We start from the raw sequence: 18,609 nt of genomic DNA, 5'->3' as shown, positions 1-18,609 counted from the left end.
TTTATCGTCAGAGCTACCAGTTGCTTAAGCGATAGTAGCCATTGGTCGGACAACCTTAGTGAAAGTGGTCTGCATTCATTACGTTATATTAGACATACTATATCATTAGAGTAATAAATATACTCATAAATGATTTACATTTATTTTGTAAAGGATCACACCGAACTTGCTAAGTCGTTTCGAGACGAAGATGAATGCGCCTCCGGTGCAGTTTGTTAGCATTCGCGGCAATCATTTTGTGCTTATCAACTCTATGGCTATGGAGGGCGACGGGTGTTCCTTGTGTTCCCGCGCTGTCGCCGAGCTGGATAGAATTGCAGGTAATATTATTTATCTAATAGAAGTAAAGAAGTAAGTAAGTGTGAAGTTTCCACTCCATTACACCATCGCACTACTCGCCGAGGGATGAAGTTCCATCCACACCAACTGGACTCGTGGCGGTCCTCCACGGTTAGATTTGCATGGACGTTCTTGCCACGAACGTGTAGGATGTGGAATGAACTTCCTCCTGAGGTAATCCAGGAGTGCTATGACATGGAGCTCTTCAAAAAACGTGCAAGAAGAGTTCTCCTTCCAAGCCGATGATGCAATGCCGATTACTCTGGTATTGCAAATGTCCATAGGTGACTTAAATAAGTGAAAAATTATTTAATGGTAAGTCATTACTGCTGCCTAAGTAAATTTGTGATCGATTTCAGATTTCATGTATCCTTCTCTAATATGACGTTGGTTACAGATATCAACTTCATCTAGGCTTCATGTAGACTGCCCCTGTAGTCCCGGGACTAGAATAGGGCTACGGTATCCCCTGCCTGTCGTAAGAGGCCACTAAAAAGGGGCTTCCGGGGTTGCGGGCGGCAAGATTGGAAGGTGGAGCCGTCCGGCAAGCAACTCCGGGAAGGTCGGCGGTGTGTGTGGCTGTATACCATCGTAAACACCAGACGGTGTGGCGAATCCTGAAGCTCACCTAGGTAGAGCCCGAAGGGGCAATGCGTTCAGAGAACTCCGGTTGCGTTCCGTAGGAGATCCCGGAGTCCTCTTGGTAACGTAGAAGACGGCCACCGGGCGGGTTTTAGTGCGGTTAGAATCCCACAAAAACGCTGTGGCGCTCCCACGGCACCGGGTACTTTTTGAAGGTTTCCCCCTCGAAAACAAAAAAAAAAGGCTTTATGTGGACTGTTGAAATCTGACATCTAAAATCGATCATAGATATATTATAAGTAGATATATTATAAGTATTAGCATAGTTATTAGTGGCAACAAAAGTAAGTCAGCCTCACCTCATTTTTCAAGGCAAAACACAGCAAAGCTATTTTGCTGATATTAAACAGATATGAATGGGGAAGTACAGTGAAAATGCCTCAGGGGCAAATTTCCAAGGTTTAAACTACTTTACAATGTATAATTAAGGTATTAATGCATGAATTCATGAAGTAGTTCCTGTAAATTACCCCAGAGCCATAGACGGCGAAAAGAGGAGTGGAAATCTTATGCATCATTTCTTATATGAATTTTTTAACAGTATCAATTAGAACATATTGCATACTTCCGAAATGACATACTATACTTATGTACATACTTGACTATGTACCTTGTTTTTATATTTTTTGCTATTTTTGTAGGTTCAATGCATGCTAGAGTCATAAAGTATTTGACGGAGCTGCCGATCTGACTGGCAGTGGGTGCCGGGTTCGATCCCCGACCAGCGAGATGTCACAATCATTGTTCATTATTACTCAAAAACTAAAACGTGTAACATAGATGTATATAAATTCTTTAATTGCAGATATTTTAAAATGCAGTAGTGGTTCCAAGTTGTGTAAGGGGAAAACGAAATTACCGCGTTATAGCAGACCTATTATAATGCAGGTATAGAACATTATGTAGTTTCTTATTTACGTAATATATAGGCCCTAGGACATGCTACTTTTAGTATCGGCGTTTCGCGTTTTAGCGACTTGCTGCGTTCAATCGCGGTATTTAATATATTAAACTCCGCACCAAACTTCTAGTCCGCTTTGAAGTTGTTGCGCGCAGGTGTGCCAGAGAACTATTGCGGTCGAACACAAGCATGTACTCTGTAGCAACAGTAAGCGCACATTAAGCCGGCAGCGGATGATGCCGGGGGGTATTCGTCCCGCTAATGTCTACCATTAGCTGTTGCGACGTGACTCGTTTCTATACTCACAGCAGACTAGAAGTTTGGCGCGTACTCTACCTAACATGAAGCCGAAAAACGCGCTTATGCTGCATCAAAGATCCAATAGCTGCGTCTTAACGGCAAAAAGTGGGTTCTCAAATGTGTGTGGGGTGTAGCGCTGATGTTACAAGTAGTATGTCTGCCGGGGCCCTTAGATATTATGTCAGTGTACAAAAGCATGCAACCCATTAAACCCTAATATTAAAATGCGAATGAGAGTTTGTTTGTTGGCTTACTGCTTTTTGAAGCTTGACATAACCGATTGTCATGGAATTTTGTATACACATTGTCAGGGGTTCAGAAAAGGTTATAGGTGAAAAAAGTACCGTTCCCGAGGGATAGATGAAAAATTCTGAATGCGGGCGAAGCCGTGGGTAAAAGCTAGTAGCCTTAACATTTAAAATCATTGTATTTTAGAGCAGTATTTTTAAGATTGGGTTTAAAATGTACTATAAGAATAATCAACTTACTTTATAGTCAGTGAGTTTTGTCTAAAGACTAAATTCTTATCAGTCAATGACTTTAGTAACCTCCAATTGAAGAAAAATGTACTATTGTTAACATTTTATTCAAGGAACACTACCACTCTAGAAAATCCTAATTACAAGTTATCATTTTTTACTTTAAATAAAATTTTCATGTGTAGATTTTTATGGTATTCTTAAAACTATTGCACATTGCAATGTTGATGAGATTAACATTGCAATTGATTGCATTGCATTGATTAAGGGTAGACATAACTATAACTTATAGCAACATCATAACGTTTATAGTTCTTTTTTATGTTGGTTGTAATGGTATTTTATTATTTATTAGGTAAAAATTGTTATTTTAAACATTCCAAAAAGTTGGTTTGCTTTTTACCGTAAGAAATTTAAGTGTTAAAAAGTAAAAACAAGCGATGTGTAGCTAGTAGTGTTGTGAAATTTATTTCTCAACGAGCTTTTGCCCGCAGCTTCGCTCGCTATCCCCTTGGGGGTAGAATTGATCAAAATCCTTTCTTAGCGGATGCCTACGTCATAACATCTACCTGCATGCCAAATTTCAGCCCGATCCGTCCAGTGGTTTGGGCTGTGTGTTGATAGATCACTATGTCAGTCACTTTTGAGTTATATATATTTAGATTTAGATAACGATGATAAACGATATGTAATGATAATCATACTTCAATATTGTTTACAGCACTATCCTCTATACAGGGAATCCGACAGCATATGCACAGAACCCGACGCGGCTCCTCTATCTAAACGGAACAGTTTGTTCGAGGAGCGTTGGGACTGCCTTTCGAAGGAATCCACGGAGTATTTAGTGGAGAATCTACATCCACGTGCGGCGTTCGGTGGCCACACTCATCATAGTTGTATTGTGCGCCATAGCTTCGTACCTACGCCGAACCATAAGATAGAGTTCACTGAGTACACTGTGCCGTCGTTTTCCTGGAGAAATCGACTGGACCCCAAGTACTATTTGGTGAGTAGAATAAGTACTAAATATAGGTATTGTTTTGAAATAATAGGAACTTTCTTCGAAACACAAGTAGCTAAGCATACATACATATCGATGTTAAGTCATTGACGCGCGACTTCTGTATTCAGCCACAATTAAGATTGCGGATTGACTTTGATAAGATTGATGTCAGGAGGTCAATCTTATTTTGATCTTATAGGCTTAGCTTCAGATGCGTTCTCGGGAGAGAACTACGTTAGGGCAGCTCGTGTAAATGTGTGCTTGTTCCTTATCGCATCCTTTAAAATCCACAGTATTGTCATGTGGCAACTAATGCTCTACATTGCCTATTTCTCACATTTCAGACATTTAAAGAAACTTATGATGAATTTAAATGAATTTGTGTATTTATTGTGTATTATAATGTTATAATGTAGACCTCATAAAATTAGATGTTTTGGAGTTATTTAATATCTCAATTTGTAAAATATGTAACTAAAGTTTTTCTAAAACTACCCGCAAATGTTAATTTAGCTTCTGTTTGTTTAAATATGTTTTGTTTGTCCAGTTAACAATAACTCCGGATGAGGTGAAGATGTCGAAGTGCGGAATGCCCCGCGAGCAGACGATGCAAGTCACCGCGGTGGTGATGCTTATTGCTCTGCTGTTGTATCTCAAATATTTCTGCAAGACCGCCAACATGTGGAACTATAAGCATTTGTAAGTATATTTTTTACATTAATTTATTGTCATACACATAATAAATATAAAATTGTCCAACTAATTATAGTCCATTTCTGACTATCTGTGGCTGGCTACGTTTGACCACAAATTATTACCATTAGATGGAATAGATCGATCCTCACATGGATACCTACTTATATTCTTAAAACGCATACACATTTAAGAATACACACCTTAGTAGTATTTTGATTATTTTTTTACATACTTTTATCATTCATACATCTTCATGGTGATGATGTAATAATACAACATCACCATGATCAACCCATTGCTGTCCCAATGCTGAACTCAAGTCTTCTCTTACAACGATAAGGCTTAAGTTCATTAGCAAAGTTCAAATTGTTAGACACGTAGATATTCGCGAGGTCGCGTTCCAAAGCGGTAGTAGGTACCATAAAAAATTGTAACTTCCAATTTGTACGTTATTATTGTAAAATTTATTATTTATTGTAAAATTTCATTTGAACATAATTTTTAATTGAAAATAATTTAATTGTATTATTTTATCCGACATTACTTGCTATACTTACGTCGAATCATGTGATAAAGCAATGTCTTTCTTAAAACATCTGGGTATATTTCTCTATTGCTTATATAATAATATTTTTTCCGACATTAGTTAGTACTTACGTCGTACCACATAATAAAGCAATGTCTTTCCTAGAAATATTTGGGTATTTTTTTCTATCTGTTCTTGTCTTCCATTGTAAACTGTGAAGTCGGTTTATTCAAACAGACTGTGCTATAATTTCCCGTAACTGGGAAATGATAAGGTTCGTTCAAAGATTAGCGGTTTGACGTCCGTTATTATTAGAATCTGTTTTCCTCTGAAAGGGATTTCCCTTACCCATATTTACATTAAATTTCCGGTAGCCTAAACTTACCTACACTGATTACAGTATTTTTATCGTGTAGAACGGTTCTTAAACTATTAAGTGTCGCTCAATAAGTGTTTTTCAAAGTATGGGTCTTAAAAAATAATTAAGAAAATGTTAATCGGAGGACGTTTATATGCACTTTATATACTATGTTTATATGTAATATACATTAAAACGGTGTTTATTTATTATTATTAATGAAAATTTTGTACGGATTTCACATTTGTTTTTATAATGGTATACAAGTAAGAGACCGGGGAGAGTCGCGAAATATTTGAATGTATTAATTTCTGTCTGATAACATCACCGTTCAGCGCTGATGCGTTCCGGTTTGATGGGTGTGGTCAGAAAGACTTATCCGAGCCGTTCCAAGTTAATATTCAGGGGTTGTAACTCATCTGTGGCTGACCTCAGGTGACTTTGAAGGTGGTAGAACCCTTTGTGAAGGTGGTAGAACCCTTTGTGGCTCGACTCCGGCGGCACCACCGCCATACCTATTTCTACCTAATAACAGCAGTGTTAGGCGCTGCTGTGTTCCGGTTTGAAGGGTGTGGTAAGGGAGACAGGCTTTTCCGAGGCGTTCCAGCTTAGTCCTCAGGGGTAGTGGCGCATCTGTGACCGACCTCAGGTAGGAATAATCCTATCTGGGGTTGATTACAGATGTCCATGGGCGGCAGTAGCCACTTACCATCAGGTGGACTGCATGCTCGTCTGCTACTCTTATATTATAAAAAAAAACACTCTTGTCTTATCTGGAGTTGATTGCAGATAACCATGGGCTGTCGTAGCCATTCGGTGGACTGTATGCTCATTTCCTAATGTAATATTTTAAAAAAACATGTTCTTCCACCACTTCAATCTAGTAAAAAAAGTAATTTCTAGTACTAGCTAGTTATTTCTTCGTTTGTATTGTTTTCACATATCACTGTGACGATAACAGTTCTCGTAAATTTGGCTGGAAATCTTAACTTAGGTCACTGATACCAAAGTCTGGGAGGTTATACAAACAGTTTATCTTTTTTTACCCACACATAGGTGCATGTTTGTGTTCGGGGGCGGGGCTTTGTCTTATTAATGTGTGGGAAAAATTATGTTCGGAAAGTTCTTGAATTGGAACAGACTGACTGTTGCCAACTGATAAGACAAAATAAAAGTTTGTAACCATGTAACGTGTGGAGGAAGACCTCTTAAGGAAATCAACTTGTGTGTAAGAAGGTTTCAATGTATAAAGATTTATTTAAAATCGTTTTAATAAATCAGGTATAAGGCTTGCTATGATAGGTATACAATAGTATTGTTACATGTTGCTGTGTTTTGGTTTGATGGCACATACTTATAAAACATGTTCTTAATTTAAACTAGGTTTTTAGAAATAACATGTGTTATTGATAAAACATGATTATTTTACTGGTAATACAGCAAGAAGGGCCTTTTTCTTGTCACGCAGGTTAGGCTGCGTGAATATCTCACTCGCATGCGTTAAGTAATTCGCTGCAGTCTTATCGCATTTTGCGTGTGGTACATGATAGGATCATATCTATGATATAATAACATATATATGATATGATGATGATCCCGCATGGCTGCGAGTAGCACCCATGCGGGATTTTACCCCCGTGAAAGGAAATAATTGGCCAAGTGTAAATCGAACTCGCACCCGGTGAGTTCACTACCACCAATTTTATATTATATAGTATTTTTTACAATAGTAAGCATGCAGTGTAACTATTAATAGATAAAGAGAAAAACGTCGAAAAATAGCGGTTGCTTGTACGGTGACCACCAATTATTTTCACCTTTTTTTAGTACTCGTATTTGGATTTTAGTACTCATACATCTGGATCAGGAGATAGAGCCCTGTGACAGATGGACAAACAACGTAGGCTTAGTATTAGGAATCCGTTTTTACCCTTTGGGTACGGAACCCTAAAAAGGCCATTAACCCTATTTATTTCACTACTTTCTTAAAAAGATATGTTTTTATTGAATATTCTATTTGTTTTTAGATTTTGAAGGGTCATTGTATATCATTGATTTCATAATCGTTATTTAAAAACAAAACTTTAATCTATATCGTTTTTAAGTTAGTGTAAATATTTTTAATATCGTACATTAATGTAATTGTGAAGAATGGATGTTTGTGCAAACGTTATCGTAAAGTTCCATACTTTACTTTTATTATTGGTTAAAATATAAAGATATAAAAGGTGAAATAAAATTAAGTCTGTACAAGATATATTCAACGTATTTATTTAACCTATCGTCTCTAGCGGCTTAAGGGGAGGGGGCGGGGGGTCTCCAAACACAGTTGCTAAAAAAGGTCGTCAGAACCAAATAAACTATTAAATGTGTATCAGTCCCGACCGAATCACAGGCGAACTTTTTACACGGGGGGCCTCCATTCAACTTTCCGCCCCGGGTCTCCGACGACGTTACTGCGTCACTGCCTATCACCATGGTTTATCGATATTCATACTAAGCAATACCTATATAACCTTCTTTGATAAAAAAATGTATTTAACTTGTATATGCACAATAGATCCTTAGCGTTGAAGGAAAACATTGCAAGTAAACCCTTATGCTGATGAGTACTTCAAAGTTCTCTGAAGTCCAATCGGCACTTGGCCAGTGTGGAGTATTTTGATCTAAGTTCCAATCACTCTGTGAGGAGATTCATGCCCAGTTGGATAGCAGTGGGTTGACGTGGATGATGAAAGATACATTCCAACAAAAACTGTTTCCGCAGCTCACTAGAACTAGTTTTTATTACATCTGCTAGTTGGACCTTGCAGCTTGCGGCTAATTACACTTTTATAGCAGCGTAATTTTATGGAGGTGTACCGCTAATTAAAAGGAAGTGTTCTGATTTAAAAGAATCGTAGGCTTCGGGGGACTGAAGGGAATCTTAGTATGGGGATAGCTTTCCCTGATGACTAAGAGCATTATGCATGAGTGCATTATTTATTTATTTATTTAATTATTACAAAATCCACAGCTCTTAAAATCATACAAATACATTTCTTATATAGTATTTCTTACAGCCAATTACGGATTTACAATTTTATAAACATAACAGCACGAATAAGTAAGTTTTATAAATAGGTATTAATATATATAAATACAGGTATAAATACTATAAATATATAATTAATTTTAAAGATAAACACACACATATGAATAATAATCTATATACTAAAGATGTTAATTATAATTTATATACCTACTAATAATATGTATATTTCAATTGTACGTTTACTTAGTCACTAATATGGAGATTATTAAGGACTTTATGTACCTCTTTTTTAAAACTATTTTTACTTGTATTGAAAATGTCTATTGTGTTAAATAGTTATGATGATGCATTAGTGATTAATTTCATGAAGGACCCCTGTTGTAAGTGATTGTAATTGGTGACAACTATCCATACTTTAGTACTTATTATTCTGTGCCATGGGCGACAACGATCATTATGCAGATCAGTTAAGCTGTATTGCAAATTTCTATTCGATAAAAAAAAATATTGGAAAGGTCTATGTACAATGTACATAGTTCTATTGGAAAGGTGGTAGAACCGGCATGTTTCGACCGAGGATGTATCACCGCCACATCCATTTTTAGGGGAAGCAAATCAATGTTTCGGTTTGATTCCGAAGAGTATGAATTTCGGGTCGGGCTTACACACGAGGCAACCATCTTAATGTTCGGAATGGCAACGCCAATAGATAATTGATATCCATGGGCGGCAGTAATCACTAATCATCAGATTGACTGCAAACTAGTTTGCTGGATAAAAATATAACATTAACTATGTGCGACTTACTCTTTTATTTTTTGTTTTCGTATGTTATTTTTGTTAATTATAGCATTGTAAACTTTGTTATTTATAGATTCATGAAAATATCCTTTCCTCTTTTCAGATCTGGCAAAAAGGTGTAGTGTTCGGTGAGCATGCAATTTTATTATATTGCTTAATTGGTGTAAATGTAATGTTTTCAAATTAAATATACTGTACTAGTCCCAAAAGGTCTGTCTATTGATTTTCAAACACGTGTTACTCATGCGTATTAATAAACAAATCTATAATAATAATATTAAAAGGTTAATAGTTTCAAATGTTTTAATCTTTGCTCACACGCAAAATATTTTATCAGGCCTAATGGTGTCCACGAGATGACCGTCTGATAGCCAGGGTTCACAGACATTGATAGACGGGCAACCTGTTTTACAAACTCAAATAAAATAAAACAATTACAGTATATCTTAAAAGTTTATTTAAATAATTAAAATAGGAACTTTGATAACAAATAAGAATAAGTTTAATGTAAAATTTACAATACATATGCATTCTCCAGCATAATACTGAGGTGAAAGGTTTAAAGACTAAGGTATAAACTAATTAAACCTACATTAAATAAATGCAGAAGTACATCCATGTATGAGATGCCGCACGTATAATACTTGACAAATCCTCAATTAATAACTCCTATCGGAGCGACTGACAGCGGGATAAAAGGTTACAATAATACCTAGATTAATGGTAATTAAATTTACTGGTAAAAGATAACTACGCCCGGTAACAACTTTCTTTGACCACGAAACTAAATAATTACGCTTATAAATATTTACGTGTAAATAGAATAATTCAAATTTAAAAGATAGCAGCAGGCATTAGCTTTCGCGTGTGTAACAATATAAAAGTGTTTGTCAAATTGTAACTTAAAATAAAATTAAATAAAACTTAAGTTATTTCCTAACTTAAATACGAATAGGCTAGCATGGAACTGTAAAATAAGTGTTATTACTAGTCGGGTATATCGCTAAGCCGCATGCCGCCGGGCCGCCGGTACATGCGTTCATGCATGGGCAGCTCGCCGACCAAGAACCGTTCTAGCGCCTTGGTCGCCATCTTGGAGTGCCCGGAGCTGCGGAAAGCGGTGCTCGCGTCTTGCCCCGCGTATTCTAGCATCACGTCGCCGCCACCAGGATGCTAAAATAAAAGAATATATTACATTAATTTATTGCTCAAAGTGTCTAATTAAAATTTTAGTTGTCTTTTGTTGGAATTTTAGAAAAAAATCAAGTTTTCGTACAATAGGTACATTGATTTATGTTACAAGAAGATTATTTTAACGTTCGACTGTTGCTTGTCGTTCTTTCATAAAATTAATATACTTAACTAAACATTTTTTTAAGTTTTACTCAAATTTTATAGTTTTTGGACTCTATCAGGATCAAAAAACATTAGAAATTAATTTATTTTGACTTATTTGCTATTTAAGCATTATATTATCTAGAATTGTATATTAATATTACTTGGTAAAAATAAAAGCGGAAAAGTAACTCACCTCATCTAAGAATGTAGAGATGTCGTAGACGCGGTCATAGATGACCACCCAGCAATCTCTAGGAGTGTCGTGGTGAGACACCTCTGCGAGGGTTATGGTGCGGTCTTTCGCTTCAGGGGTCCCTGGTTCATACTGCTCCGTCCATTTGGGCTTGGTGTCTGTGGTCCACGGGTTGACTAGGCGCAGTGCTGCCATGGTCAGTGCCATGAAGTCCAGATCACCGGAATCTTGCTTGACGGGGATCGGCGACGACAGGCTGATTTCGTGAGGAGTCTCTACAGTAGCCATCTTAACTTCAGATTTCTTTTCTTTGTTCCTTCAAACTTCTCTTTCTTCCGTATAAGGAGTAGTTCTAACTTCTTGTGTTTCTGGGTCAAATGTTGAATCCAGATGTACGAAAACCTTTAAATAAAGAAAGAAGAATATTATTATCTGTATGAGAATAATTTAAAGTTCTAAGAGTCATTTAGATCATTGCTCTCACTTAACGATAGTTCGAATGATGGTGGGGTTTTATCAGGGCGCTTAATATTCGTTTTATACGTGCATGTGTGTAAACGGCCCTGATGAAAATAATTGGAGCGTGAAGTCAATCGACACCTTTAATTAGGATCGGTTTACTCGTCAAGGCATGCACAGGATAAACTATGTCCTCCATATAAAAGCAGCTCGCAACAGACACTGCACACTTTTTGCTGTTCAGTTAACTCATTATATCGTCTGTTATCGAGCGATTCCAGAATACTGTGGTTGTATCACTTGTATCTTACTATTCGCTAACAATAATTTGAGTTGCCTTATCGGTTGCTATTGACGTAAATGTAAAGTCGAAAAGATAAATTGATGACACTCGTTTGACCCCTTTGTAATTCGTTGTCGAAAATTTTAACGCGCGATAGATGAGTTACATGCGATAAAATTAAGACAAAGATGTAACGTTCACTGTACCGTGCGTATCTATGCGTTTGTTTGACAACAACATTCCTTCAACTAGGATAGTGAAAATAAATAATATTTACCCTTTTATCAGTGCACTTGATCTGTCGCTGGGTTATCTCTGCTGATGCTCGAAACGAGGAGAATGACTATCACACAGGTTGTCACTATGCCACCACTGTTCGCAATTGAGGTCTTTATTCACTAATCGAGTAAAATGCATGAGAGCGCGTATCATTGCCACAAACTAATATCGTCTTGTCATCTATCACTTTGGAGGTATGAATGAGCGGTGTGGAGCCGGCGCGGCGTTATATAGCGGCACGCGCGATCTGATGTAACCGCGCGCTTATCTTGCCGGCGCCGCGCCGCGTGCGCGCTTCTCAAAAACTTTTCACTGATTTGTAACTGACTAGCTTTGCCACGCGGTCTCTTTTGCCTTAAATAAGTGCAAAATGAACCGATTTCGATTTTAAATATGGTAATTATCTATGCAATAGTTTCTTCCAAGCATATCTGCATTAATATCGTATGTCTATTTCGAGTATTGTACACCTATCTAGAGATGAAATTGTTGCAGTAATTATCAGTGTAATCGTTTTTTTAAATATCCAATTAATAATAATGATGCACAATTGTTATACTAAACATACTTTGATAAGATGTAACTGTGACGGGCTGATATGTATTCATATGTAGAAACAAATGTAAGTCACGACGTATGAAGCGTCACTATTATTTATGATTGTAAATGTACATCATGTATGACATAAGGTAAGTCTGCATATCAAAATGTGGTTTAGATTAAGATGAGATTATGGTTTAATAAATGGAAGACGAGAATTTAAATCGAATACAATTTTCAAATAATCGTTTAAATTATCAAACTTTACATAAAGTTTAACCCTACGTAAAGCTTGCCTTGTCGCTACAATGAAATACCTGACGCTTTCTATTGTAACTAATTCATATTTTAGCCTGACATCAGGTTCAACCTTCAACATAATTTCAATGCTGCATCTATTTAACGATGCTTAAAGATGGGGTAAAATCCATGGGTTATGTAATATAGCTACACTAATATAGCATAGCAATAGGGCATAGCGTCACAGCGTTTTCATTCTTTTATTAAAATCCTGCCGCAATTTTCAGACAAGGCGGCACTTGTTATTTAGTTAGCCTTCGTCATAGTAGTTAGATATCCAATGGACGCACGAGCCTTGATGACATACATACGCGGTGAATGAACTAGCAGATCGTACGAGGAGATAACGCCTAGTTTGTGTATTACGTACTTATTAGGATAAGATGATCAACAAAAAATGATTTGTAAGTATGCGAATCGATTGCAAAAAATCGTAAACAATATAGTAATAGATAAATCTGATGAAATTTATTTTGTTTATTACGATCTAATAGTCAAAAGTAACATTTGCCCATTATAATGATGATGCGACCATTCGTGATATGTTGTGACCTACCTACGCAGTATTTTTTAATGATCATCACTTTGTAGGCGAAGGCTATAATGTTCTATGATTGACATAACCAGTTCAAACCGCACGTGACATCAAGTTTATCAAATTAAAAGCATTTTCACACCGTATTCACCGGAATCATTAATCAAAAAGTTTATTTATCTGTGTAATATGGATATTATTATGATGTTTGTACAACGGATTTTCCCTCAAAATTCCTACTAGTGTTAAATACTTATCTATAGAATTACACAAATTGCAATTTTATTTTTAAATACAGATTTAATAAACTAGTACGCAGTTCACCTGTGATTAGTGGTCAATGCTGCCCATGCACATGTCTAGTGAGGCCCAGATTAAATTGGAATATTACCGGAAGTCGGCCAAATCTACGTTGCGACCCCTTAGGGCTAAGTTGTCTAACATGTCTCTCCCTCGCTATATCAATTGTGTTTAAAATGTAATAAATACACGTATAGAGTCATTTTAAATATAGTCTTTGTAAGAAAAATCGAGATTACCTTTTTTCTTCAAATGTATTTGTAGGAATATAAAAAACGACCTTAATCTTGCTACTTAGCCAATTTAAAGAGGGATTATATTTAGATCTTTATTGTAAATATTTTTATAGCACACAATTACCGTAAATAGAATATAAATAGGTACAATAAAGATTATAATATACCTAATAGACATTAGTATCTACTTGCATTTAACCTTTCGCGATGCGTAATTTAGTAAATATTTTGATGTTCTGTTTCCATATGGTTACTGCAATAACAACATGAATTATCGTAGTTAATTATAATAAAATATGGGCTATTACGATGATAGTGGGCAATAATATTAAAATAGATCGAAATGTACAAGATACGTCAAAACCGTATTACTACAAATGAATAATATATATTGTGCGTGAATTTGTGAAAATATTTTCATTGACAATGACGTCGTTTTGTTATTAACCAAAAGTCCAATAAACAGAAAAACAATTCTACATATACGAAATGTCGTCACAATATTATCATGTAGTGAATCAAACAAAACATTATCTGCGTATAGTTTTATTATTACTTTGAATAATATGTTGCAGTTATTGCGCGGTCATTATCACGGTCATTTTTGTTTGAATTCGAATATTATCTTATAAACGCATATGCTTTGCGTATTATATTATGGTACGATGTTGAGTAATTTTAGAATAGATTTTTATAGAATGTACTTGAATATTATATATTTGAAACGTTTTATTTGTACTAGAGTGGAGGTATACTACGAGTATTTAGAATCGTAATATAATAAAATATAGGTGTTCCGTAAGTATTGGCCCGCCGTAATCAGATATTAATCCATGCTATTATGGATGGTAAAAATGAAAGGAGAAATGGTAATTAATCATTATACTCGTAAATAACTCTTAACTTTGCTTTTCTCTTCTATGCTCTTAACGAATAACTTATCGATTAGTGTCTAATGAAGACGCTAGTTTTTTTCAATGTCGAACCTATTCGGCGGTAGAACCCTCCGTTTGAAGTCTCCCTGTTTCTGCTTAATAACAGCAATGTTATGCGCTGATGTGTTCCAACTTAGTCCTCGAGGGTAGCAAACATCTGTAGCCGACCTCAGGTAGGTCTCGTAATTTTATCTGGTGGTGACTGATATGTAATTATCACATACTATGTCCATAGGTGACAGTAGTCACTTACTTCGGGATGGACTTCATGCTCGATTGCTTCTTCTATATCATAAAAACTTACTCTACATTACATTGAAACATTATCTTTAGAATTAAGTAATTAAATTTTATTACCACATAATAATGGTCTAACCTATCAGTTAGAAGTAATTGAATGTAGAAATGTATAAAATGATCGTCATCATGATCAATACGATCAATATTCGTAAGTGGAGCCGCAGCGAAATCTTGATAATTAAGTTTTTACCGAGTTGGATCCAGTTCTACTGATATAAGGTCATACGCTTCGATAACTAACCATTAGCGGTGAATATGATACAGCGTGATTAAAATATTACAAAATTAGATACCTAATCATTTATTACTTAACATTTTATCTCAGGCAATCTTGTACTTATGCTATGCAATAAAAACTAAATTTGACTTCAACCGAAGTTAGTTTCTATTAAAGTAATTTACCGCGACATATGAATTTAAGCTAAGGGGTAAACCACAAAATTTATCTACATAAAAAGTTATCGTAGGTCGTACAAAACACCGATCTATGATGCTTTTGTTATGACAATGTAGAGTCGATGACTTAGAGGAAAACGTAAAAGAATGTCTTTCGAAAGCGATTGAGCTAGCTGATTTTTTTTAAATATTAGTATCGTATTTAGCTACTGGCTTCTTATTAAATAGGCTTTTACTAAAAATCTATCTCGGTATTCTTCAACATATTGAAATTCAGCGTCGTAGGGTCATGAATACCCCTGGCTAGATTTGAAGTTTGAAAATTTCGGCGACTTTTTTTCGCCAGTTTACTTCAAATAAGTATTATTTATATGTGATGTATTTTCGTTGTATGTACGTCGACCAACTTTTTCGCTATTTGTAATATGTAGTTTATTTTTTATGTAGGTCGGTGGTGGACGTCATAGGTACGTTAGTCCTGTTAGCTGCTCGTTAGGCCAGCCTTCATACTAAACCATTAAAACTCTATCTTAGCATTGTGCGAGAGAAACATCGCATTTCAGATTTCTGAACACCTTCTAAACAGTCGCCGCTTGCGATCCGGATGAAATTGGAGCGAGATATCTCGGCGTCGTGTCAAGCCGGCACCTCTCGTGCGCGAGGTCGTGACATCTCTTCGACGTTTTAGATCTGCCTCATTGTGTCCGATGCACAGTTATTCTTAGCTTTTTAAGAAAAGAACTCCTATATTTACTCTTCCCTCTTACCTCTTTAAAGAAAACGCTATAAAATTAGTACAATAAGTATCCGTTGAAATAAAACCAATTTGGCGTAGGTTTTTTATTATATTTTGTATATTTTATTAGACATAGGTTGAAATTTACAAAGCGTCCAAGTTCCTTTTCATTGCTTCATTTACACATTGTTCGTCGTTGTTTTAAAAATAAAATCGCTACGACTAGAAGTATATAGACAAATAAAAATATACTTCCCAGCAGACAAGAAAATAGGCCACTCCTAGTCTTCATATTTGGTTTTTGTCAAATACAACAAGCAAATAATTAAAAAAAGTAACTTAAGAGCCGTTAGTCCTACAACAAACGGCTATTAGATGACAATTTTTTTGTCAGGTACTATTTATGGTGGTCACGAATCAAGAAATCGTCTCGTGTCTTCTTCAAATATCTCAATACCCTACCTCAATGTCGCGGTCGAATTAGATCAAAACTATGTTTGGCTGATGTAACACGGCGCGGTTGTGACGCGAGCGTCACACCTGCGTGCGCGCCCCCCGCGTCGGCAACATTGCTGACTTGCGCGCGCGCCATGATTCCGACTTGGCAATAGTTGCATCAGACGGTTTTCGTAGAAATAAATCTGCGACTACGTTTTTTGTCGATGTGACAAATGTTTGTTATGTTTTGGGAAACGATGCGTAGTAATATAATCGATGAGTTTGTACACTGTGCGTAGATTTGCGTCTTTTATAATATACAACTGTAGGCACCAACCTGCGTCTTGCCAAGGGATAGGTGATTAATAATTGTATTTAATTTGATTAAATATGCAAATTTAGACGGCTTGACCCACATCGTTTCATAAAGTAAAAATTGGAGCTCACAAACTTTACATACTCCGAAACGAATCATAAAATGAAAGTGAGATAAAAAAAACCCTACTTGTGACACAAAACGTTCGATAGAGATGTAGGTATGATAATATGTAACTTCATTATGTACGTAGGTACCTAATAAAGTACCAAGCGTGCATGCAGCACACCTGATAGGTATTAAGTGGTTACTGTAGCCAATGAACACCTGAATCCAAATTTATATTTAAGTAACAGCACTTCTACTAGAAATCGATCACAAATACGTTGGTACTTCAGAAAACGAACATTAAAAAGCCGTGAAATTTACTTTGCTCGAAACGATTGAAATTTGCTTTGCTTTTCTTCAACGTTATTATGGGATATTATATTTATTATATTTATACTATAGAAGTGGCAAATCAGCTTGCTGGACTAGATGGTAAGTGCAAATTGCCGCCCCTAGATAGACTAATGTTTGAGGTCGGTCACAAATGTATTGTTGCCCCTACGGACTAAGTTTGACTGCTTTGTATAAGTGTGAATTTAAGTATAGGTAATGATGATATTATTTTCATATTTTTTTGGCATTTTAACAAACACGTGCGCGTTTTAAATAGAAGACGTTAGTATACCGTGGAATCATTAGTACCTATAGTTTACCAACAAAAACCGTTTTGACGTATTTTCTACTATGATATTTTCTTGCGTAATTTTCAGGGTTATTCGGGTTAACAATAACTTCTTATATATGAAAATAGTTTATATTTTACGTACGATAACGCATGTCATTGGTCGAAAGTGGCGCTATATGAGGTGATGTTTTCGTTCAATTGTACTTGATTTTTCAATTTTGCAACCTATTTTAATTGTGGAAATTATCAATATCGTGCTGTTGTTCACCAAAAGTTTTTTTGCCACGTGGGTCTTGATGCCTCCTACGTACGTGAATTACGCGTGACGTGCATGGGGCACGCATGCATACCAGAATCGCACAGCGGCACAAATTCCCTATATAGAGATAGAGAAAGGACTGAAAGTTACCAAAATATAAAATACTAGCTGACCCGGCAAACTTTGTACCGCCTCAAAATCTATTTATCAAATATTATTCATGTAAAATATAGCCTATGTTACTCGTGGATAATGTAGCTTTCGAATGGTGAAACAATTTTTAAAATCGGTCCAGTAGTTTTTGAGCCAATTTATTACAATCAAACAAACAAACAAACAAAGTTTTCCTCTTTATAATATTAGTATAGATATTATTACTGAAATATAGAACTTACAATAAGGTATGCTTCTGCGAGGCTTTGTCTTACCTTTTTTGGTCGAAGCCTACAATTTAATTGCAAAGCATTCAGGTCAGCTGCAGATTACGTTACAAAATATAGAGGTATTTTACAAAATCGGCCCAGGGATCGAATTTGGAACCCTTTATATGGCAAACGGATAAATCGCTGCACCTCTCTGTATGTGTACCTACAAAGCACTTTTCATTACATACCTACGTAGTTCCTTCGTCCTTCATAAATTTTCCTTAACATTGAAAGTTATCAATACATTTTTATCTTTCATTATGTTATGCTTTTCTTATTAAAACAATGGCGATATCAATTACCCGATAACTCTATTAACGTCAGTTTAAATGACTTAACAGTTTACAGTACAAAAACAATATTTTTAGTCTTAATTTTTTTTTATTCGATATGGGATACGGATATATGCCTCCTTTAGAGATCAACTTGAAACGCATCATGATTAAAGGTTCACTTTAGTAAACAATCGAATTGTCAATATTAGCATTACGCATACGACATACGAGTAGTTGTATTGACATTCAAA

At 35.9% G+C, this 18,609-nt stretch overlaps 2 protein-coding genes across 5 annotated transcripts in view; one reads left to right on the top strand and one right to left on the bottom strand.

Annotated features, from left to right (window-relative positions):
- Window positions 1–18,609, top strand: part of LOC140748102 (metallophosphoesterase 1-like) — a 53,284-nt gene that overhangs the window by 1,861 nt on the left and 32,814 nt on the right. For all 4 annotated transcript variants that reach the window (XM_073080822.1, XM_073080820.1, XM_073080821.1 and 1 more), the window contains 5 exons: window positions 154–320; window positions 1,787–1,869; window positions 3,383–3,670; window positions 4,215–4,366; window positions 9,186–9,210. In XM_073080822.1, the coding sequence (XP_072936923.1) occupies window positions 154–320; window positions 1,787–1,869; window positions 3,383–3,670; window positions 4,215–4,366; window positions 9,186–9,204 (709 nt within the window). In that variant the 3' untranslated portion in view covers window positions 9,205–9,210. The remainder of the gene's footprint in view (window positions 1–153; window positions 321–1,786; window positions 1,870–3,382; window positions 3,671–4,214; window positions 4,367–9,185; window positions 9,211–18,609) is intronic.
- Window positions 9,523–11,884, bottom strand: LOC140748104 (cytochrome b5). The gene is made up of 3 exons (XM_073080824.1): window positions 11,633–11,884; window positions 10,614–11,015; window positions 9,523–10,255 (listed from the first exon to the last, which is right to left on the bottom strand). The coding sequence occupies exons 2-3, from the start codon at window positions 10,899–10,901 to the stop codon at window positions 10,070–10,072; spliced, it is 474 nt and encodes a 157-aa protein (XP_072936925.1). The 5' UTR covers window positions 10,902–11,015; window positions 11,633–11,884; the 3' UTR covers window positions 9,523–10,069.

This window comes from Epargyreus clarus, unplaced genomic scaffold, assembly GCF_041222505.1.
Source record: "Epargyreus clarus isolate Ecla_fem2 unplaced genomic scaffold, WU_Ecla_fem_2.2 ptg000015l, whole genome shotgun sequence".
In the NCBI taxonomy this organism is placed as follows: Eukaryota; Metazoa; Arthropoda; class Insecta; order Lepidoptera; family Hesperiidae; genus Epargyreus; species Epargyreus clarus.
The sequence above is the reverse complement of the archived record's forward strand: the minus strand, read 5'-3'. Positions and strand labels throughout refer to the sequence as shown.